The sequence below is a fragment of the Heptranchias perlo genome, unplaced genomic scaffold (assembly GCF_035084215.1).
Source record: "Heptranchias perlo isolate sHepPer1 unplaced genomic scaffold, sHepPer1.hap1 HAP1_SCAFFOLD_1058, whole genome shotgun sequence".
Classification (NCBI taxonomy): Eukaryota; Metazoa; Chordata; class Chondrichthyes; order Hexanchiformes; family Hexanchidae; genus Heptranchias; species Heptranchias perlo.
This window is the reverse complement of record NW_027138278.1, coordinates 1-24,360: the sequence shown is the minus strand read 5'-3', so window position 1 is coordinate 24,360 and position 24,360 is coordinate 1. Positions and strand designations below refer to the sequence as shown.

General features: G+C 53.4%; 1 protein-coding gene across 1 annotated transcript in view; it reads left to right on the top strand.

Annotated features, from left to right (window-relative positions):
- The window catches only part of LOC137307589 (multiple epidermal growth factor-like domains protein 8), a 54,040-nt gene extending 31,881 nt beyond the window's left edge, over positions 1-22,159 (top strand). Inside the window, exons 20-26 of the mRNA XM_067976878.1 lie at positions 9,667-9,780; positions 13,743-13,991; positions 14,723-14,907; positions 15,506-15,716; positions 18,362-18,584; positions 18,750-18,894; positions 21,858-22,159. Coding sequence (XP_067832979.1) covers positions 9,667-9,780; positions 13,743-13,991; positions 14,723-14,907; positions 15,506-15,716; positions 18,362-18,584; positions 18,750-18,894; positions 21,858-22,144 — 1,414 coding nt within the window. The 3' untranslated portion in view covers positions 22,145-22,159. The remainder of the gene's footprint in view (positions 1-9,666; positions 9,781-13,742; positions 13,992-14,722; positions 14,908-15,505; positions 15,717-18,361; positions 18,585-18,749; positions 18,895-21,857) is intronic.
- Positions 22,160-24,360: the final 2,201 nt, after the last annotated feature.

Genomic DNA, 24,360 nt, shown 5'->3' with positions numbered 1-24,360 from the left:
GTCCCAATAGGGTGACAGTGTACACTCTGTACATGGAGTGTGTCCCAATAGGGTGACAGTGTACACTCTATACATGGGGTGTGTCCCAATGGGGAGACAGTGTACACTCTGTACATGGGGTGTGTCCCAATAGGGTGACAGTGCACACTCTGTACATGGGGTGTGTCCCAATAGGGTGACAGTGTACACTCTGTACATGGAGTGTGTCCCAATAGGGCGACAGTGTACACTCTGTACATGGGGTGTGTCCCAATGGGGAGACAGTGTACACTCTGTACATGGGGTGTGTCCCAATGGGGAGACAGTGTACACTCTGTACATGGGGTGTGTCCCAATGGGGAGACAGTGTACACTCTGTACATGGGGTGTGTCCCAATGGGGAGACAGTGTACACTCTGTACATGGGGTGTGTCCCAATAGGGTGACAGTGTACACTCTGTACATGGAGTGTGTCCCAATAGGGAGACAGTGTACACTCTGTACATGGAGTGTGTCCCAATAGGGCGACAGTGTACACTCTGTACATGGGGTGTGTCCCAATAGGGCGACAGTATACACTCTGTACATGGGGTGTGTCCCAATAGGGTGACAGTGTACACTCTGTACATGGGGTGTGTCCCAATAGGGTGACAGTGTACACTCTGTACATGGGGTGTGTCCCAATAGGGTGACAGTGTACACTCTGTACATGGGGTGTGTCCCAGTAGAGAAACAGTGTACACTGTGTACATGGGGTGTGTCCCAATAGGGTGACAGTGTACACTCTGTACATGGGGTGTGTCCCATTAGAGAAACAGTGTACACTCTGTACATGGGGTGTGTCCCAATGAGGGGAGAGTGTACACTCTGTACATGGGGTGTGTCCCAATGGGGAGACAGTGTACACTCTGTACATGGGGTGTGTCCCTCTGGGGAGAGAGTGTACACTGTGTACATGGGGTGTGTCCCAATGGGGAGAGAGTGTACACTCTGTACATGGGGTGTGTCCCAATGAGGGGAGAGTGTACACTCTGTACATGGGGTGTGTCCCTCTTGGGGGAGAGTGTACACTCTGTACATGGGGTGTGTCCCTCTGGGGAGAGAGTGTACACTCTGCACATGGGGTGTGTCCCTCTGGGGAGAGAGTGTACACTCTGTACATGGGGTGTGTCCCTCTGGGGAGAGAGTGTACACTCTGCACATGGGGTGTGTCCCTCTGGGGAGAGAGTGTACACTCTGTACGTGGGGTGTGTCCCTCTGGGGAGAGAGTGTACACTCTGTACATGGGGTGTGTCCCTCTGGGGAGAGAGTGCACACTCTGTACATGGGGTGTGTCCCTCTGGGGAGAGAGTGTACACTCTGCACATGGGGTGTGTCCCTCTGGGGAGAGAGTGTGCACTCTGCACATGGGGTGTGTCCCTCTGGGGAGAGAGTGTACACTCTGTACATGGGGTGTGTCCCTCTGGGGAGAGAGTGTACACTCTGCACATGGGGTGTGTCCCTCTGGGGAGAGAGTGTACACTCTGCACATGGGGTGTGTCCCTCTTGGGGGAGAGAGTGTACACTCTGTAAATGGGGTGTGTCCCTCTGGGGGGAGAGTGTACACTCTGCACATGGGGTGTGTCCCTCTGGGGAGAGAGTGTACACTCTGCACATGGGGTGTGTCCCTCTGGGGGGAGAGTGTACACTCTGTACATGGAGTGTGTCCCAATGGGGAGACAGTGTACACTCTGTACATGGGGTGTGTCCCAATTGGGCGACAGTATACACTCTGTACATGGGGTGTGTCCCAATAGGGTGACAGTGTACACTCTGTACATGGGGTGTGTCCCAATAGGGCGACAGTATACACTCTGTACATGGGGTGTGTCCCAATAGGGTGACAGGGTACACTCTGTACATGGGGTGTGTCCCAATGAGGGGAGAGTGTACACTCTGTACATGGGGTGTGTCCCTCTTGGGGGAGAGTGTACACTCTGTACATGGGGTGTGTCCCTCTGGGGAGAGAGTGTACACTCTGCACATGGGGTGTGTCCCTCTGGGGAGAGAGTGTACACTCTGTACATGGGGTGTGTCCCTCTGGGGAGAGAGTGTACACTCTGCACATGGGGTGTGTCCCTCTGGGGAGAGAGTGTACACTCTGTACGTGGGGTGTGTCCCTCTGGGGAGAGAGTGTACACTCTGTACATGGGGTGTGTCCCTCTGGGGAGAGAGTGCACACTCTGTACATGGGGTGTGTCCCTCTGGGGAGAGAGTGTACACTCTGCACATGGGGTGTGTCCCTCTGGGGAGAGAGTGTGCACTCTGCACATGGGGTGTGTCCCTCTGGGGAGAGAGTGTACACTCTGTACATGGGGTGTGTCCCTCTGGGGAGAGAGTGTACACTCTGCACATGGGGTGTGTCCCTCTGGGGAGAGAGTGTACACTCTGCACATGGGGTGTGTCCCTCTTGGGGGAGAGAGTGTACACTCTGTAAATGGGGTGTGTCCCTCTGGGGAGAGAGTGTACACTCTGTACATGGGGTGTGTCCCTCTGGGGGGAGAGTGTACACTCTGTACATGGAGTGTGTCCCAATGGGGAGACAGTGTACACTCTGTACATGGGGTGTGTCCCAATAGGGCGACAGTATACACTCTGTACATGGGGTGTGTCCCAATAGGGTGACAGTGTACACTCTGTACATGGGGTGTGTCCCTCTGGGGAGAGAGTGTACACTCTGTACATGGGGTGTGTCCCAATAGGGTGACAGTGTACACTCTGTACATGGGGTGTGTCCCAATGAGGGGAGAGTGTACACTCTGTACATGGGGTGTGTCCCTCTTGGAGGAGAGTGTACACTCTGTACATGGGGTGTGTCCCTCTGGGGAGAGAGTGTACACTCTGCACATGGGGTGTGTCCCTCTGGGGAGAGAGTGTACACTCTGCACATGGGGTGTGTCCCTCTGGGGAGAGAGTGTACACTGTGTACATGGGGTGTGTCCCAATAGGGTGACAGTGTACACTCTGTACATGGGGTGTGTCCCATTAGAGAAACAGTGTACACTCTGTACATGGGGTGTGTCCCAATGGGGAGACAGTGTACACTCTGTACATGGGGTGTGTCCCTCTGGGGAGAGAGTGTACACTCTGTACATGGGGTGTGTCCCTCTGGGGAGAGAGTGTACACTCTGTACATGGGGTGTGTCCCAATGGGGAGAGAGTGTACACTCTGTACATGGGGTGTGTCCCAATGAGGGGAGAGTGTACACTCTGTACATGGGGTGTGTCCCTCTTGGGGGAGAGTGTACACTCTGTACATGGGGTGTGTCCCTCTGGGGAGAGAGTGTACACTCTGCACATGGGGTGTGTCCCTCTGGGGAGAGAGTGTACACTCTGTACATGGGGTGTGTCCCTCTGGGGAGAGAGTGTACACTCTGCACATGGGGTGTGTCCCTCTGGGGAGAGAGTGTACACTCTGTACATGGGGTGTGTCCCTCTGGGGGGAGAGTGTACACTCTGTACATGGGGTGTGTCCCTCTGGGGAGAGAGTGTACACTCTGTACATGGGGTGTGTCCCTCTGGGGAGAGAGTGTACACTCTGCACATGGGGTGTGTCCCTCTGGGGGGAGAGTGTACACTCTGTACATGGGGTGTGTCCCTCTGGGGAGAGAGTGTACACTCTGCACATGGGGTGTGTCCCTCTGGGGAGAGAGTGTACACTCTGCACATGGGGTGTGTCCCTCTTGGGGGAGAGAGTGTACACTCTGTAAATGGGGTGTGTCCCTCTGGGGGGAGAGTGTACACTCTGCACATGGGGTGTGTCCCTCTGGGGAGAGAGTGTACACTCTGTACATGGGGTGTGTCCCTCTGGGGGGAGAGTGTACACTCTGTACATGGGGTGTGTCCCTCTGGGGAGAGAGTGTACACTCTGTACATGGGGTGTGTCCCTCTGGGGAGAGAGTGTACACTCTGCACGTGGGGTGTGTCCCTCTGGGGAGAGAGTGTACACTCTGTACGTGGGGTGTGTCCCTCTGGGGGGAGAGTGTACACTCTGCACATGGGGTGTGTCCCTCTGGGGAGAGAGTGTACACTCTGCACATGGGGTGTGTCCCTCTGGGGAGAGAGTGTACACTCTGTACATGTGGTGTGTCCCTCTGGGGAGAGAGTGTACACTCTGCACATGGGGTGTGTCCCTCTGGGGGGAGAGTGTACACTCTGTACATGTGGTGTGTCCCTCTGGGGAGAGAGTGTACACTCTGTACATGGGGTGTGTCTCTCTGGGGAGAGAGTGTACACTCTGTACATGGGGTGTGTCCCTCTGGGGAGAGAGTGTACACTCTGTACATGTGGTGTGTCCCTCTGGGGAGAGAGTGTACACTCTGTACATGGGGTGTGTCCCTCTGGGGAGAGAGTGTACACTCTGCACATGGGGTGTGTCCCTCTGGGGGGAGAGTGTACACTCTGTACATGGGGTGTGTCCCTCTGGGGAGAGAGTGTACACTCTGCACATGGGGTGTGTCCCTCTGGGGAGAGAGTGTACACTCTGCACATGGGGTGTGTCCCTCTGGGGGGAGAGTGTACACTCTGTACATGGGGTGTGTCCCTCTGGGGAGACAGTGTACACTCTGTACATGGGGTGTGTCCCTCTGGGGAGACAGTGTACACTGTGTACATGGGGTGTGTCCCAATGGGGAGAGAGTGTACACTCTGTACATGGGGTGTGTCCCAATGGGGAGAGAGTGTATACTCTGTACATGGGGTGTGTCCCAATGAGGGGAGAGTGTACACTCTGTACATGGGGTGTGTCCCTCTTGGGGGAGAGTGTACACTCTGTACATGGGGTGTGTCCCTCTGGGGAGAGAGTGTACACTCTGTACATGGGGTGTGTCCCTTTGGGGAGAGAGTGTACACTCTGCACATGGGGTGTGTCCCTCTGGGGAGAGAGTGTACACTCTGTACATGGGGTGTGTCCCTCTGGGGGGAGAGTGTACACTCTGTACATGGGGTGTGTCCCTCTGGGGAGAGAGTGTACACTCTGCACATGGGGTGTGTCCCTCTGGGGGGAGAGTGTACACTCTGTACATGGGGTGTGTCCCTCTGGGGAGAGAGTGTACACTCTGCACATGGGGTGTGTCCCTCTGGGGAGAGAGTGTACACTCTGCACATGGGGTGTGTCCCTCTGGGGAGAGAGTGTACACTCTGTACGTGGGGTGTGTCCCTCTGGGGAGAGAGTGTACACTCTGTACATGGGGTGTGTCCCTCTGGGGAGAGAGTGCACACTCTGTACATGGGGTGTGTCCCTCTGGGGAGAGAGTGTACACTCTGCACATGGGGTGTGTCCCTCTGGGGAGAGAGTGTACACTCTGCACATGGGGTGTGTCCCTCTGGGGAGAGAGTGTACACTCTGTACATGGGATGTGTCCCTCTGGGGAGAGAGTGTACACTCTGCACATGGGGTGTGTCCCTCTGGGGAGAGAGTGTACACTCTGCACATGGGGTGTGTCCCTCTTGGGGGAGAGAGTGTACACTCTGTAAATGGGGTGTGTCCCTCTGGGGGGAGAGTGTACACTCTGCACATGGGGTGTGTCCCTCTGGGGAGAGAGTGTACACTCTGTACATGGGGTGTGTCGCTCTGGGGGGAGAGTGTACTCTCTGTACATGGAGTGTGTCCCAATGGGGAGACAGTGTACACTCTGTACATGGGGTGTGTCCCAATAGGGCGACAGTATACACTCTGTACATGGGGTGTGTCCCAATAGGGTGACAGTGTACACTCTGTACATGGGGTGTGTCCCTCTGGGGAGAGAGTGTACACTCTGTACATGGGGTGTGTCCCAATAGGGTGACAGTGTACACTCTGTACATGGGGTGTGTCCCATTAGAGAAACAGTGTACACTCTGTACATGGGGTGTGTCCCAATGGGGAGACAGTGTACACTCTGTACATGGGGTGTGTCCCTCTGGGGAGAGAGTGTACACTCTGTACATGGGGTGTGTCCCTCTGGGGAAAGAGTGTACACTCTGTACATGGGGTGTGTCCCAATGGGGAGAGAGTGTACACTCTGTACATGGGGTGTGTCCCAATGAGGGGAGAGTGTACACTCTGTACATGGGGTGTGTCCCTCTGGGGAGAGAGTGTACACTCTGCACATGGGGTGTGTCCCTCTGGGGAGAGAGTGTACACTCTGTACATGGGGTGTGTCCCTCTGGGGGGAGAGTGTACACTCTGTACATGGGGTGTGTCCCTCTGGGGAGAGAGTGTACACTCTGTACATGGGGTGTGTCCCTCTGGGGAGAGAGTGTACACTCTGCACATGGGGTGTGTCCCTCTGGGGGGAGAGTGTACACTCTGTACATGGGGTGTGTCCCTCTGGGGAGAGAGTGTACACTCTGCACATGGGGTGTGTCCCTCTGGGGAGAGAGTGTACACTCTGCACATGGGGTGTGTCCCTCTTGGGGGAGAGAGTGTACACTCTGTAAATGGGGTGTGTCCCTCTGGGGGGAGAGTGTACACTCTGCACATGGGGTGTGTCCCTCTGGGGAGAGAGTGTACACTCTGTACATGGGGTGTGTCCCTCTGGGGGGAGAGTGTACACTCTGTACATGGGGTGTGTCCCTCTGGGGAGAGAGTGTACACTCTGTACATGGGGTGTGTCCCTCTGGGGGGAGAGTGTACACTCTGCACATGGGGTGTGTCCCTCTGGGGAGAGAGTGTACACTCTGCACATGGGGTGTGTCCCTCTGGGGAGAGAGTGTACACTCTGTACATGTGGTGTGTCCCTCTGGGGAGAGAGTGTACACTCTGCACATGGGGTGTGTCCCTCTGGGGGGAGAGTGTACACTCTGTACATGTGGTGTGTCCCTCTGGGGAGAGAGTGTACACTCTGTACATGGGGTGTGTCTCTCTGGGGAGAGAGTGTACACTCTGTACATGGGGTGTGTCCCTCTGTGGAGAGAGTGTACACTCTGTACATGTGGTGTGTCCCTCTGGGGAGAGAGTGTACACTCTGTACATGGGGTGTGTCCCTCTGGGGAGAGAGTGTACACTCTGCACATGGGGTGTGTCCCTCTGGGGGGAGAGTGTACACTCTGTACATGGGGTGTGTCCCTCTGGGGAGACAGTGTACACTCTGTACATGGGGTGTGTCCCTCTGGGGAGAGAGTGTACACTGTGTACATGGGGTGTGTCCCAATGGGGAGAGAGTGTACACTCTGTACATGGGGTGTGTCCCAATGGGGAGAGAGTGTATACTCTGTACATGGGGTGTGTCCCAATGAGGGGAGAGTGTACACTCTGTACATGGGGTGCGTCCCTCTTGGGGGAGAGTGTACACTCTGTACATGGGGTGTGTCCCTCTGGGGAGAGAGTGTACACTCTGCACATGGGGTGTGTCCCTCTGGGGAGAGAGTGTACACTCTGTACATGGGGTGTGTCCCTCTGGGGAGAGAGTGTACACTCTGCACATGGGGTGTGTCCCTCTGGGGAGAGAGTGTACACTCTGTACATGGGGTGTGTCCCTCTGGGGGGAGAGTGTACACTCTGTACATGGGGTGTGTCCCTCTGGGGAGAGAGTGTACACTCTGCACATGGGGTGTGTCCCTCTGGGGGGAGAGTGTACACTCTGTTCATGGGGTGTGTCCCTCTGGGGAGAGAGTGTACACTCTGCACATGGGGTGTGTCCCTCTGGGGAGAGAGTGTACACTCTGCACATGGGGTGTGTCCCTCTTGGGGGAGAGAGTGTACACTCTGTAAATGGGGTGTGTCCCTCTGGGGGGAGAGTGTACACTCTGCACATGGGGTGTGTCCCTCTGGGGAGAGAGTGTACACTCTGTACATGGGGTGTGTCCCTCTGGGGGGAGAGTGTACACTCTGTACATGGGGTGTGTCCCTCTGGGGAGAGAGTGTACACTCTGCACGTGGGGTGTGTCCCTCTGGGGGGAGAGTGTACACTCTGTACATGGGGTGTGTCCCTCTGGGGAGAGAGTGTACACTCTGCACATGGGGTGTGTCCCTCTGGGGAGAGAGTGTACACTCTGCACATGGGGTGTGTCCCTCTTGGGGGAGAGAGTGTACACTCTGTAAATGGGGTGTGTCCCTCTGGGGGGAGAGTGTACACTCTGCACATGGGGTGTGTCCCTCTGGGGAGAGAGTGTACACTCTGTACATGGGGTGTGTCCCTCTGGGGGGAGAGTGTACACTCTGTACATGGGGTGTGTCCCTCTGGGGAGAGAGTGTACACTCTGTACATGGGGTGTGTCCCTCTGGGGAGAGAGTGTACACTCTGCACGTGGGGTCTGTCCCTCTGGGGAGAGAGTGTACACTCTGTACGTGGGGTGTGTCCCTCTGGGGGGAGAGTGTACACTCTGCACATGGGGTGTGTCCCTCTGGGGAGAGAGTGTACACTCTGCACATGGGGTGTGTCCCTCTGGGGAGAGAGTGTACACTCTGTACATGTGGTGTGTCCCTCTGGGGAGAGAGTGTACACTCTGCACATGGGGTGTGTCCCTCTGGGGGGAGAGTGTACACTCTGTACATGTGGTGTGTCCCTCTGGGGAGAGAGTGTACACTCTGTACATGGGGTGTGTCTCTCTGGGGAGAGAGTGTACACTCTGTACATGGGGTGTGTCCCTCTGGGGAGAGAGTGTACACTCTGTACATGTGGTGTGTCCCTCTGGGGAGAGAGTGTACACTCTGTACATGGGGTGTGTCCCTCTGGGGAGAGAGTGTACACTCTGCACATGGGGTGTGTCCCTCTGGGGGGAGAGTGTACACTCTGTACATGGGGTGTGTCCCTCTGGGGAGAGAGTGTACACTCTGCACATGGGGTGTGTCCCTCTGGGGAGAGAGTGTACACTCTGCACATGGGGTGTGTCCCTCTGGGGAGAGAGTGCACACTCTGCACATATTACAGCGGCTCTGGTGACGGTTGAATAATTTTAAACATTGTGAAGACTTAGTATATTAACCAGTGACCTGTACAGTGTTTCCAGTGTTCACTCCGTGAGCCAGTGCGTTAACCAGTGACCTGTCCCTATTTCCAGTGTTCACTCTGAGCCAGTGTGTTAACCAGTGACCTGTCCCTATAAGAATATAAGAAATAGGAGCAGGAGTAGGCCAATCGGCCCCTCGAACCTGCTCCGCCATTCAATAAGATCATGGCTGATCTGATCCTAACCTCAAATCTAAATTCATGTCCAATTTCCTGCCCGCTCCCCGTAACCCCTAATTCCCTTTACTTCTAGGAAACTGTCTATTTCTGTTTTAAATTTATTTAATGATGTAGCTTCCACAGCTTCCTGGGGCAGCAAATTCCACAGACCTACCACCCTCTGAGTGAAGAAGATTCTCCTCATCTCAGTTTTGAAAGATTATGCCCCCTCGTTCTAGTTTCACCCATCCTTGGGAACATCCTTACCACATCCACCCGATCAAGCCCCTTCACAATCTTATATGTTTTAATAAGATCGCCTCTCATTCTTCTGAACTCCAATGAGTAGAGTCCCAATCTACTCAACCTCTCCTCATATGTCCGCCCCCTCATCCCCGGGATTAACCGAGTGAACCTTCTTTGTACTGCCTCGAGAGCAAGTATGTCTTTTCTTCAGTATGTTCACTCTGTGAGCCAGTGTGTTAACCAGTGACCCGTCCCTGCTTCCAGTGTTCACTCTGAGCCAGTGTATTAACCAGTGACCTGTCCCTATTTCCAGTGTTCACTCTGTGAGCCAGTGTATGGATTGTGCCCGCTTCCTCACCTGCAAAGACTGTCTACAAAACTTCGAATGTGGTTGGTGTGGAAACTCCGACAATCCCACCATCGGCAGGTAATGGTCGGGGGTCCGTCATTGGGTGGGTGGGGCTGTCTGATGCGCGTGTCTCAGTGATTAGTGGTGTCTGTTGCCTGTCTGATGTCCTTTTCTCTGATTACTGGTGTCTGTCTGAATCACGTGTCTCTGTAATTAGCGATATCTGGTGCCCGTCTGTCTGACTGATGCGCGTCTCTCCGTAATTAGCGGTGTCTGTATAACTGATGCGCGTCTCTCTGTAATTAGCGGTGTCTGGTGCCTATCTGTCTGTGTGATGCGTGTCTCTCTGTAATTAGCGGTGCCTTATGCCCGTCTGTCTGACTGATGCACATCTCTCTGTAATTAGCGGTGTCTGGTGCCCGTCTGTCTGACTGATGCACATCTCTCTCTAATTAGCGGTGTCTGGTGCCCGTCTGTCTGTCTGACGCGCGTCTCTCTGTAATTAGCGGTGTCTGGCGCCCGTCTGTCTGCCTGACGGCGTCTCTCTGTAATTAGCGGTGTCTGGTGCTCGTCTGTCTGATGCGCATGTCTTGGTGATTAAGAATCCTCGGGGGAAGAGTGATCATAATATGATAGAATTTCACATTGAGTTTGAGAGTGACGTTCTTAAGTTCGAAAATAGAGTCTTAAACTTAAACAAAGACAATTATATAGGTATGAGGGGCGAGTTGGCTAAGGTAGATTGGGAAATTAGATTAAAGGATATGATGGTAGATAAGCAATGGCAAACATTTAAAGAAATATTTCATAATTCTTAACAAATGTACATTCCATTGAGGAATAAAAATTCTACGGGAAAAGTGATCCATCCGTGGCTAACTAAAGAAGTTAAGGAGAGTATTAGATTAAAAGAAGAGGCTTATAATGTTGCCAAGAAGAGCAGTAAGCCTGAGGATTGGGAGAGATTTAGAAACCAGCAAAGGATGACCAAAAAATTGATAAAAAGGGAGAAAATAGAATATGAAAGTAAACTAGCAAAAAATATAAAAACGGATTGTAAGAGCTTCTACGAGTGTGTAAAAAGGAAGAGAGCAGCAAAAGTAAACATTGGTCCCTTAGAGGCTGAGACAGAAGAAATTATAATGGGGAATCAGGAAATGGCAGAGACATTAAACAAATATTTTGTATCTGTCTTCACAATAGAAGGCACAAAAAACACCAGAAATAGTGGGGAACCAAGGGGCTAATGAGAGTGAGGAACTTAAAGTAATTAATATTAGTAAAGAAAAAGTACTGGAGAAATTAAGGGGACTAAAAGCCGACAAATCCCCTGGACCTGATGGCCTACAGCCTAGGGTTCTAAAAGAGGTGGCTGCAGAGATAGTGGACGCATTGGTTGTGATCTTCCAGAATTCCCTAAATTCTAGAACGGTCCCGGTGGATTGGAAGGTAGAAAATGTAACCCCGTTATTCAAGAAAGGAGGGAGAGAGAAACAGAGCCTGATATCAGTCGTCAGGAAAATGCTGGAATCCATTATTAAGGACGGGGTACTTAGAAAATCATAATATGATTAGGCAGAGTCAACATGGTTTTATGAAAGGGAAATTGTGTTTGACAAATTTATTAGAGTTTTTTGAGGATGTAACTAGCAGGGTAGATAAAGGGGAACCAGTGGATGTTGTATATTTGGATTTTCAAAAGGCATTCGATAAGGTGCCACATAAAAGGTTGTTACACAAGATAAGAGCTCATGGGATTGGGGGTAATATATTAGCATGGATAGAGGATTGGTTAACGGACAGAAAACAGAGAGTAGGGATAAACGGGTCATTCTCAGGTTGGCAGGCTGTAACTAGTGGGGTGCCACAAGAATCAGTGCTGGGGCCTCAGCTATTTACAATCTATATTAATGACTTAGATGAAGGGACCGAGTGTAATGTATCCAAGTTTGCTGACGATACAGAGCTACGTGGGAAAGTAAGCTGTGAGGAGGACACAAAGAGTCTGCAAATGGATATAGACAGATTAAGTGAGTGGGCAAGAAGGTGGCAGATGGAGTATAATGTGGGGAAATGTGAAATTATCCACTTTGGGAGGAAGAATAGAAAAACAGAATATTTTTTAAAGGTGAGAGACTAAGAAATGTTGGTGTTCAGAGGGATTTGGGCGTCCTTGTACACGAATCACGGAAAGTTAATATGCAGGTACAGCAAGCAGTTAGGAAGGCAAATGGTATGTTGGCCTTTATTGCAAGGGGGTTGGAGTACAAGAGTAAGGAAGTCTTACTACAGTTGTACAGGGCTTTGGTGAGACCTCACCTGGAGTACTGTGTACAGTTTTGGTCTCCTTATCTAAGGAAGTATATACTTGCCTTAGAGGGGGTGCAATGAAGGTTCACTAGATTGATTCCTGGGATGAGAGGGTTGTCCTGTGAGGAGAGATTGAGTAGAATGGGCCTATACTCTCTGGAGTTTAGAAGAATGAGAGGTGATCACATTGAAACGTATAAGATTCTGAGGGGGCTTGACAGGGTAGATGCTGAGAGGTTGATTCCCCTGGTTCGAGAGTCTAGAACTAGGGGGCATAATCTCAGGATAAGGGGTCGGCCATTTAAGACTGAGATGAGGAGGAATTTCTTCATTCAGAGGGTTGTGAATCTTTGGAATTCTCTACCCCAGAGGGCTGTGGATGCTCAGTCGTTGAGTATGTTGAAGGCTGAGATCGATAGATTTTTGGACTCGAGGGGAATCAAGGGATATGGGGATCGGGCGAGAAAGTGGAGTTGAGGTCGAAGATCAGCCATGATCTGATTGAATGGCGGAGCAGGCTCGAGGGGCCGAATGGCCGACTCCTGCTCCTATTTCTATATTCATCTCAGGGGTGTCTGGTGCCCGTCTGTCTGATGTGCGTATCTCGGTAATTGGTGGTGTCTGGTGTCTGTCTGATGTGTGTGTCTCAGGGATTTGGGGTATCTGGTGTCTGCCTGATGTGTGTGTCTCGGTGATTGGTGGTGTCTGCCTGATGTGTGTGTCTCGGTGATTGGTGGTGTCTGTCTGATGTGTGTGTCAGTGATTAGGGGTGTCTGGTGTCTGTCTGATGTGTGTGTCTCGGTGATTGGTGGTGTCTGTCTGATGTGTGTGTCAGTGATTAGGGGTGTCTGGTGTCTGTCTGATGTGTGTGTCTCGGTGATTGGTGGTGTCTGTCTGATGTGTGTGTCTCGGTGATTAGGGGTGTCTGGTGTCTGTCTGATGTGTGTGTCTCGGTGGTTAGGGGTGTCTGGTGTCTGTCTGTGCGTATCTCGGTGATTAGGGGTGTCTGGTGTCTGCCTGATGTGTGTGTCTCGGTAATTAGGGGTGTCTGGTGTCTGTCTGATGTGTGTGTCTCGGTGATTAGGGGTGTCTGTCTGATGTGTGTGTCTCGGTGATTAGGGGTGTCTGGTGTCTGTCTGATGTGTGTGTCTCGGTGATTAGGGGTGTCTGTCTGATGTGTGTGTCTCGGTGATTAGGGGTGTCTGGTGTCTGTCTGATGTGTGTGTCTCGGTGATTAGGGGTGTCTGGTGTCTGCCTGATGTGTGTGTCTCGGTGATTAGGGGTGTCTGGTGTCTGCCTGATGTGTGTGTCTCGGTGTTTAGGGGTGTCTGGTGTCTGTCTGATGTGTGTGTCTCGGTGATTAGGGGTGTCTGGTGTCTGCCTGATGTGTGTGTCTCGGTGATTAGGGGTGTCTGGTGTCTGCCTGATGTGTGTGTCTCGGTGTTTAGGGGTGTCTGGTGTCTGCCTGATGTGTGTGTCTCGGTGATTAGGGGTGTCTGTCTGATGTGTGTGTCTCGGTGATTAGGGGTGTCTGGTGTCTGTCTGATGTGTGTGTCTCGGTGATTAGGGGTGTCTGGTGTCTGTCTGATGTGTGTGTCTCGGTGATTAGGGGTTTCTGGTGTCTGTCTGATGTGTGTGTCTCGGTGATTAGGGGTTTCTGGTGTCTGTCTGATGTGTGTGTCTCGGTGATTAGGGGTGTCTGGTGTCTGTCTGATGCGCCTATTTTTCAGGTGTTTGCCTGGAGATTTCTCGAGACTCCGAGGGTTTGAGAACTGCTCGACTGCAATCGTGGGCCTTTACAACCTGTCAGTGAGCGACCCAGCCAGCTGGTCCTACGGGGTCTGTCCCGACATCGATGAGTGTCGGCTCCAAATGGACAACTGCAACTCGTTTGCCACCTGCAAGAACACCTTCGAATCCTTCGAGTGCCATTGTCAGCGAGGGTTCGCTGGGGACGGCAGCACCTACTGTAACAAAACGTGAGTACAGGGAGTGGTGTCTGTACACCAGCTCGCTCCCACCCCCACCGTGAGAGAGGGCCCAGGTCAGGGAGGGGAGGGGCTCGGGGAGTGGAGTGGAGGGTTGGGGAGTGGAGTGGAGGGGGGTCACGGAGGGCGGGGTCAGTAGGGACAGTATGTCAAAAAACTTGCATGTATAAATGCTGACAGTAGAAGTTGTTTTAAATATTTTCAAAGTAAGGGAATTGTGGGCCCATTAAAGACAGACACTGTGGTTAATAGACAGCAAGGTAATGGCAGATTTAGTAACCAAGTACTTTGCAACTGTTTTCACAGTGGAGGAGGATAAAATACCGGTGATCTTTTTGTCAGATCTGATGACCCCAGTAGATGGTAACACTGCACTACATTCCCTCCATCTCACTGGAGTCTGTCTGTTTATGTAGAAGATAAGACACTTCTGTGCGGTTATAAACATCACACCCCAACAGAATGATAACAGCTGAAACGGAGACACATTGGCTCCAAACCAGCGATAATTCTTACACAAACCCTTTGGTGCTTCTTAAATTGCATTAACCTGACACCCACACCTTCCTGAGCTTTCTGCAGAATCCCAACCACCTGATCGAAACCGTGTGTCAGGCTCGACCCCACACGGTACAGTCTCAGAATACCAGGATTGCCCTGTGGACCTTGTTCCCTGTTGTATTACAGACCGGAGTCAGGCTGTTTCTCTTTGTTTCTCTCAGATGTTACAATGACTGTACACACGGAAGCTGCAGTGGGCCCCCCCATTACTCCTGTATCTGTGACTTGGGCTGGACCTCAGACACGACGTCCCTCAACCAGACTGGAGTTGAGTGCGATATCGATTGTGGCTGTCACTTCCACAGCACCTGTCTCACCGGGATCGGCAACTGTGACCTGTGCCTAGGTAAGGCTTTGGTAATTCAGCCAGTCGCTCTCACCATCTCTATCCATTCGACTCAGCTGGCCCACGGGAACCAGCCACTCCCCGACCCTCGACGATCGCTGTCCTTCCGTCTCCCGCCCCCGCCCCCTTCCGTCTCCCGCCCCCGCCCCCTTCCGTCTCCCGCCCCCGCCCCCTTCCGTCTCCCGCCCCCGCCCCCTTCCGTCTCCCGCCCCCGCCCCCGCCCCCTTCCGTCTCCCGCCCCCTTCCGTCTTCCGCCCCCTTCCGTCTCCCGCCCCCTTCCGTCTCCCGCCCCCTTCCGTCTCCCGCCCCCTTCCGTCTCCCGCCCCCCCGCCCCCCCGCCCCCTTCCGTCTCCCGCCCCCTTCCGTCTCCCGCCCCCTTCCGTCTCCCGCCCCCTTCCGTCTCCCGCCCCCGCCCCCTTCCGTCTCCCACCCCGCCCCCTTCCGTCTCCCGCCCCCTTCCGTCTCCCGCCTCCCGCCCCCGCACCCGCCCCCCGCACCCGTCTCCCGCCCCCGCCCCCTCCCGTCTCCCGCCCCCGCCCCCCCCCAGTCTTTTGCTCTCTCCCTCCCCATTGACATTAATTCACTCTGATTCTCCTAGATTGGACAATGGGGGATCAATGTGAGTCGTGCCGAGCCGGTAGTTATGGCAACGCCACTGGAAGTGATGGCTGTCGTCAGTGTGCTTGTAATGGCCATGGTGTGAGCTCCATGGGATACTGCGATGGGAGTACAGGCAGCTGTTACTGCACCGAGCACACGGAGGGGGAGCACTGCCAGAAATGTGTCGATGGTTATTATGGGGACCCACGGTAAGGTGAAGTAATGTGACATCTATCAACCCCCTCTCCCTGACTCGTGAGAGACACACGTTGTAATCAACCCCCTCTCCCTGACTCGTGAGAGACACACGTTGTAATCAGCCCCCTCTCCCTGACTCGTGAGAGACACACGTTGTAATCAGCCCCCTCTCCCTGACTCGTGAGAGACACACGTTGTAATCAGCCCCCTCTCCCTGACTCGTGAGAGACACACGTTGTAATCAGCCCCCTCTCCCTGAACCCCGGGAGAATCCTTAATCCCAGAACCCAGGAGAATCACAAGGCAAGCGGCCCCTCCTGACCGTGGACTCGGGTGGGGGTGTGGTGGGTGACTGGGCGTGGACCCAGGGGTGGGGGTTGGGGGTCGGGACGGTGGGGCGAAACCCATGCAATAAAAGGGGCTTTAGCAGCATGGATATGAAATTGGCTAAGTGACCGGAAACAGAGAGTAGTGGTGAACGGTTGTTTTTCGGACTGGAGGGAGGTGTACAGTGGTGTTCCCCAGGGTCGGTGCTGGGACCACTGCTTTTCTTGATATATATTAATGACTTGGATTTGGGTGCACAGGGCACAATTTCAAAATTTGCAGATGACACAAAACTTGGAAGTGTAGTGAACAGTGAGGAGGATAGTGATAGACTTCAAGAGGATACAGACAGGCTGGTGGAATGGGCGGACACGTGGCAGATGAAATTTAATGCAGAGAAGTGCACAATCTAAAGGGGGTACAGGAACAGAGAGATCAGGGGGTATATGTGCACAAATCTTTGAAGGTGGCAGGGCAGGTTGAGAAAGTGGTTAAAAAAGCATACGGGATCCTGGGCTTTATAAATACATGTGGAGATGCCGGTGATGGTGATGGATTTCACATCGTTCACCTGACGAAGGAGGAAGCCTCCGAAAGCTTGTGAATTTAAAATAAAATTGCTGGACTATAACTTGGTGTTGTAAAATTGTTTACAATTTATAAATAGAGGCATAGAGTACAAAAGCAGGCAAGTCATGATGAACCTTTATAAAACACTGGTTCGGCCACAACTGGAGTATTGTATCCAGTTCCGGGCACTGCACTTTCGGAAAGATGTGAGGGCCTTAGAAAGGGTGTAGAAGAGATTTACTAGAATGATTCCAGGGATGAGGGACTTCAGTTAAGTGGATAGACTGGAGAAGCTGGGGTTGTTCTCCTTGGAGCAAAGAACTTGATTGAATTTTTTGAGGAGGTAACAAGGAGGGTTGATGAGGGTAGCGTATTTGATGTAGTCTACATGGATTTTAGCAAGGCTTTTCACAAGGTCCCACGTAGCAGACTGGTCAAAAAAGTAAAAGCCCATAGGATCCAAGAGAGAGTGACGAGTTGGATCCAAAATTGGCTCAGTGGCAGGAAGCAAAGGGTAATGGTCGACGGGTGTATTTGCAACTGGAAGGCAGATTCCAGTGGGGTTCCGCAGGGCTCAGTACTGGGTTCCTTGCTTTTTGTGATACATATTAATGATTTGGACTTGAATGTGGGGGGTTTGATCAAGAAGTTTGCAGATGATACAAAAATTGGCCGTGTGGTTGATAGTGAGGAGGAAAGCTGTAGACTGCAGGAAGATATCAATGGACTGGTCAGATGGGCAGAAAAGTGGCAAATGGAATTCAATCCAGAGAAGTGTGAGGTAATGCATTTGGGGAGGGCAAAAAAGGCGAGGGAATACACAATAAATGGGAGTATACTGAGAGGTGTAGAGGAGGTGAGGGACCTTGGAGTGCATGTCCACAGATCCCTGAAGGTAGCAGGACAGGTAGATAAGGTGGTTAAGAAGGCATATGGAATACTTTCCTTTATTATCCAAGGCAGAGAATATAAGAGCAGGGAGGTTATGCTGGAACTGTATAAAACACTAGTTAGGCCACAGCTTGAGTACTGTGCACAGTTCTGGTCACCACATTACAGGAAGGATGTGATTACACTAGAGAGGGTGCAGAGGAGATTTACGAGGATGTTGCCAGGACTGGAGAATTTTAGCTATGAGAAAAGATTGGATAGGCTGGGGTTGTTTTCTTTAGAACAGATGAGGCTGAGGGGAGATTTAATTGAGGTGTATAAAATTATGACGGGACGAGATAGAGTGGATAGGAAGGACCTATTTCCCTTAGCAGAGAGGTCAGTGACCAGGGGACATAGATTTAAAGTGATTGGTAAAAGGATTAGAGGGGAGCTGAGGAGAAATGTTTTCACCCAGAGGGTGGTGGGGGTCTGGAACTCACTGCCTGAGAGGGTGGGAGAGGCAGAAACCCTCAACTCATTTAAAAGTACCTGGATGTGCACCTGAAGTGCCGTAATCTACAGGGCTACGGACCAAGTGCTGGAAAGTGGGATTAAGCTGGATAGCTCTTTTTCGGTCATCGCGATGGGCCGAATGGCCTCCTTCTGTGCCGTAACTTTCTACGATTCTATGATAGCTCAGTTTGGACCCGGGGTGGAGGGGCAGTGGGATTAGGGGTGGACCCTGGGTGGAGGGGCGGTGGGATTAGGGGTGGACCCCGGGTGGAGGGGCGGTGGGATTAGGGGTGGACCCCGGGTGGAGGGGCGGTGGGATTAGGGGTGGACCCTGGGTGGAGACTGCCGCTGATCACTGCCCGTTGGTTTACAGGGACGATGGAACGTGTTACCTCGAGTGTGTCGGTCGAATCCTGTTGAAGAACATCTCGTCCTCGGCCCTGGGGTCCATGAGGGGCAGTGGGATTTCCTCGACTGGGCAGGCCTACTGCCTGTGGGTGCTGTCTACCTCTGAATCTCTGCAGTCCTGTCAGACAAAGACAATCTGTCCAGTCATCAGCCTTACGATCAGAGCAGACATCAGGATCAAGTGTGGGGCAAGTGTGGGAGCCTCTCAGAGGGGGGATGGGGAGGGGTGGGGGAGGAGAGGGAGGGGTGCGGGGGGATGGGGAGGGGGTGGAGAGGGAAGGGTGGGATGGGGAAGGCACCTTCTCTCCGTCAATCTTTGTACTGAATGCTGCTTTTCACGTCTTTTATTTTAGCAAAATTATGTGTATGTCTTCGATGGGATCCCAGAATTCCTCATCGATTCCCGGCCCGACAGCTCCATCTACTCCGACCCCAATTTGATGGGTGCGTTCTGTGGAAACGGTCGAGATCGGCCCATCACAGTGGAGGCCGTCTCAGGTATTTCATCCAAACGTTCCTCAGTTAACATGAGGGACGTAACGGAGAGAGTGCTCGGTGTCAGAGAGTCCGTAACGGAGAGAGTGCTCGGTATCAGAGAGTCTGTAACGGGGAGAGTGCTCGGTGTCAGAGAGTCTGTAACGGGGAGAGTGCTCGGTATCAGAGAGTCTGTAACAGAGAGAGTGCTCGGTGTCAGAGAGTCCGTAACGGACAGAGTGCTCGGTATCAGAGAGTCTGTAACGGAGTGCTCGGTGTCAGAGAGTCCGTAACGGAGAGAGTGCTCGGTATCAGAGAGTCTGTAACAGAGAGAGTGCTCGGTGTCAGAGAGTCCGTAACGGACAGAGTGCTCGGTATCAGAGAGTCTGTAACGGAGTGCTCGGTATCAGAGTCTGTAACGGAGAGAGTGCTCGGTATCAGAGTCCGTAACGGAGAGAGTGCTCGGTATCAGAGAGTCTGTAACGGAGTGCTCGGTATCAGAGAGTCCGTAACGGGGAGAGTGCTCGGTATCAGAGAGTCTGTAACGGGGAGAGTGCTCGGTATCGGAGAGTCCATAACGGAGAGAGTGCTCGGTATCAGAGAGTCCGTAACGGAGAGAGTGCTCGGTATCAGAGAGTCTGTAACGGAGAGAGTGCTCGGTATCGGAGAGTCCGTAACGGAGAGAGTGCTCGGTATCGGAGAGTCCGTAACGGGGAGAGTGCTCGGTATCAGAGATCGTAACGGGGAGAGTGCTCGGTATCAGAGAGTCTGTAACGGGGAGAGTGCTCGGTATCGGAGAGTCTGTAACGGGGAGAGTGCTCGGTATCGGAGAGTCCGTAACGGAGAGAGTGCTCAGTATCAGAGTCCGTAACGGAGAGAGTGCTCGGTATCAGAGAGTCCGTAACGGGGAGAGTGCTCGGTATCAGAGAGTCTGTAACGGGGAGAGTGCTCGGTATCGGAGAGTCCATAACGGAGAGAGTGCTCGGTATCAGAGAGTCCGTAACGGAGAGAGTGCTCGGTATCAGAGAGTCTGTAACGGAGAGAGTGCTCGGTATCGGAGAGTCCGTAACGGAGAGAGTGCTCGGTATCGGAGAGTCCGTAACGGGGAGAGTGCTCGGTATCAGAGATCGTAACGGGGAGAGTGCTCGGTATCAGAGAGTCTGTAACGGGGAGAGTGCTCGGTATCGGAGAGTCTGTAACGGGGAGAGTGCTCGGTATCGGAGAGTCCGTAACGGAGAGAGTGCTCAGTATCAGAGTCCGTAACGGAGAGAGTGCTCGGTATCAGAGAGTCTGTAACGGAGAGAGTGCTCGGTATCGGAGAGTCCGTAACGGGGAGAGTGCACGGTATCAGAGAGTCTGTAACGGGGAGAGTGCTCGGTATCAGAGAGTCTGTAACGGAGAGAGTGCTCGGTATCAGAGTCCGTAACGGAGAGAGTGCTCGGTATCGGAGAGTCCGTAATGGAGAAAGTGCTCGGTATCAGAGAATCCGTAATGGGGAGAGTGCACGGTATCAGAGATTCTGTAACGGGGAGAGGGCATGGTATCAGAGAGTCTGTAACGGGGAGAGTGCTCGGTATTAGAGGGTCTGTAACGGAGAGAGTGCTCGGTATTAGAGGGTCTGTAACGGAGAGAGTGCACGATATCAGAGATTCTGTAATGGGGAGAGTGCTCGGTATCAGAGAGTCTGTAAAGGAGAGAGTGCTCGGTATCAGAGAGTCTGTAACGGAGAGAGTGCTCGGTATCAGAGAGTCTGTAACAGAGAGAGTGCTCGGTATCGGAGAGTCTGTAACGGAGAGAGTGCTCGGTATCAGAGAGTCTGTAACGGAGAGAGTGCTCGGTATCAGAGAGTCTGTAACGGGGAGAGTGCTCGGTATCAGAGAGTCTGTAAAGGAGAGAGTGCTCGGTATCAGAGAGTCTGTAACGGGGAGAGTGCACGGTATCAGAGAGTCTGTAACGGAGAGAGTGCTCGGTATCAGAGAGTCCGTAACGGAGAGAGTGCTCGGTATCGGAGAGTCTGTAACGGGGAGAGTGCTCGGTATCGGAGAGTCTGTAACGGAGAGAGTGCTCGGTATCGGAGAGTCCGTAACGGAGAGAGTGCTCGGTATCAGAGAGTCCGTAACGGAGAGAGTGCTCGGTATCGGAGAGTCTGTAACGGGGAGAGTGCTCGGTATCGGAGAGTCTGTAACGGAGAGAGTGCTCGGTATCAGAGAGTCTGTAACGGAGAGAGTGCTCGGTATTAGAGGGTCTGTAACGGAGAGAGTGCTCGGTATCGGAGAGTCTGTAACGGAGAGAGTGCTCGGTATCAGAGAGTCCGTAACGGAGAGAGTGCTCGGTATCGGAGAGTCTGTAACGGGGAGAGTGCTCGGTATCGGAGAGTCTGTAACGGAGAGAGTGCTCGGTATCAGAGAGTCTGTAACGGAGAGAGTGCTCGGTATCTGAGAGTCCGTAAAGGAGAGAGTGCTCGGTATCAGAGAGTCCGTAATGGAGAGAGTGCTCGGTATCAGAGAGTCCGTAACGGAGAGAGTGCTCGGTATCAGAGAGTCCGTAACGGAGAGAGTGCTCGGTATCAGAGAGTCTGTAACGGAGAGAGTGCTCGGTATCAGAGAGTCCGTAACGGAGAGAGTGCTCGGTATCGGAGAGTCTGTAACGGGGAGAGTGCTCGGTATCGGAGAGTCTGTAACGGAGAGAGTGCTCGGTATCGGAGAGTCTGTAACGGAGAGAGTGCTCGGTATCGGAGAGTCCGTAATGGAGAGAGTGCTCGGTATCAGAGAGTCCGTAATGGAGAGAGTGCTCGGTATCAGAGAGTCTGTAACGGAGAGAGTGCTCGGTATCAGAGAGTCTGTAACGGAGAGAGTGCTCGGTATCAGAGTCTGTAACGGGGAGAGTGCTCGGTATCAGAGAGTCTGTAACGGGGAGAGTGCTCGGTATCAGATCGATCACCGTTGTGAGGGTGTCTCTGCCACATTAACTCTCTTGATTTATGGCAGGTGTCCTCACCGTTTACTTTGAAGCAAATATCTCGCAGGCAGTGGGTCTGCCCATGGAGGGTTTCAATGCCATCTACACGGTCAACAACTGCCTGCCCACCTGCAGTGCCAGCCAGCTGTGTCAGAGAGGGTACTGTGTGTGTAAACCTGGCCAGACTGGGCCTGACTGTGGGTCGGAGCTCTGTCCCAATAACTGCTCCCTGCACATCCAGGCTGGATTCTGTGACTCGGTGAGTCCTGGACATGGTTTATTTTTATTTGAGATTGTGTGGGCCTGTTGGGAGTAAATATCCCCGGCACCAGGGCCTGAGGGGAGTAAATATCCCCGGGACCAGGGACTGTGGGGAGTAAATATCCCCGGGACCAGGGACTGTGGGGAGTAAATATCCCCGGGACCAGGGACTGTGGGGAGTAAATATCCCCGGGACCAGGGACTGTGGGGAGTAAATATCCCCGGGACCAGGGACTGTGGGGAGTAAATATCCCCGGCACCAGGGACTGTGGGGAGTAAATATCCCCGGGACCAGGGACTGTGGGGAGTAAATATCCCCGGGACCAGGGACTGTGGGGAGTAAATATCCCCGGGACCAGGGACTGTGGGGAGTAAATATCCCCGGGACCAGGGACTGTGGGGAGTAAATATCCCCGGGACCAGGGACTGTGGGGATTAAATATCCCCGGGACCAGGGCCTGTGGGGAGTAAATATCCCCGGGACCAGGGACTGTGGGGAGTAAATATCCCCGGGACCAGGGACTGTGGGGAGTAAATATCCCCGGGACCAGGGACTGTGGGGATTAAATATCCCCGGGACCAGGGACTGTGGGGTGTAAATATCCCCGGGACCAGGGCCTGTGGGGATTAAATATCCCCGGGACCAGGGACTGTGGGGAGTAAATATCCCCGGGACCAGGGACTGTGGGGAGTAAATATCCCCGGGACCAGGGACTGTGGGGAGTAAATATCCCCGGGACCAGGGACTGTGGGGATTAAATATCCCCGGGACCAGGGACTGTGGGGATTAAATATCCCCGGGACCAGGGACTGTGGGGAGTAAATATCCCCGGGACCAGGGACTGTGGGGAGTAAATATCCCCGGGACCAGGGACTGTGGGGAGTAAATATCCCCGGGACCAGGGACTGTGGGGAGTAAATATCCCCGGGACCAGGGACTGTGGGGATTAAATATCCCCGGGACCAGGGACTGTGGGGATTAAATATCCCCGGGACCAGGGACTGTGGGGAGTAAATATCCCCGGGACCAGGGACTGTGGGGAGTAAATATCCCCGGGACCAGGGCCTGTGGGGAGTAAATATCCCCGGGACCAGGGACTGTGGGGAGTAAATATCCCCGGGACCAGGGACTGTGGGGAGTAAATATCCCCGGGACCAGGGACTGTGGGGAGTAAATATCCCCGGGACCAGGGCCTGTGGGGAGTAAATATCCCCGGGACCAGGGACTGTGGGGAGTAAATATCCCCGGGACCAGGGACTGTGGGGAGTAAATATCCCCGGGACCAGGGACTGTGGGGAGTAAATATCCCCGGGACCAGGGACTGTGGGGAGTAAATATCCCCGGGACCAGGGACTGTGGGGAGTAAATATCCCCGGGACCAGGGACTGTGGGGAGTAAATATCCCCGGGACCAGGGACTGTGGGGAGTAAATATCCCCGGGACCAGGGACTGTGGGGAGTAAATATCCCCGGGACCAGGGACTGTGGGGATTAAATATCCCCGGGACCAGGGACTGTGGAGAGTAAATATCCCCGGGACCAGGGACTGTGGGGAGTAAATATCCCCGGGACCAGGGACTGTGGGGAGTAAATATCCCCGGGACCAGGGACTGTGGGGAGTAAATATCCCCGGGACCAGGGCCTGTGGGGAGTAAATATCCCCGGGACCAGGGACTGTGGGGAGTAAATATCCCCGGGACCAGGGACTGTGGGGAGTAAATATCCCCGGGACCAGGGACTGTGGGGAGTAAATATCCCCGGGACCAGGGACTGTGGGGAGTAAATATCCCCGGGACCAGGGACTGTGGGGATTAAATATCCCCGGGACCAGGGACTGTGGGGAGTAAATATCCCCGGGACCAGGGACTGTGGGGAGTAAATATCCCCGGGACCAGGGACTGTGGGGAGTAAATATCCCCGGGACCAGGGCCTGTGGGGAGTAAATATCCCCGGGACCAGGGACTGTGGGGAGTAAATATCCCCGGGACCAGGGACTGTGGGGATTAAATATCCCCGGGACCAGGGACTGTGGGGAGTAAATATCCCCGGGACCAGGGACTGTGGGGAGTAAATATCCCCGGGACCAGGGACTGTGGGGAGTAAATATCCCCGGGACCAGGGACTGTGGGGAGTAAATATCCCCGGGACCAGGGACTGTGGGGAGTAAATATCCCCGGGACCAGGGACTGTGGGGAGTAAATATCCCCGGGACCAGGGACTGTGGGGAGTAAATATCCCCGGGACCAGGGACTGTGGGGAGTAAATATCCCC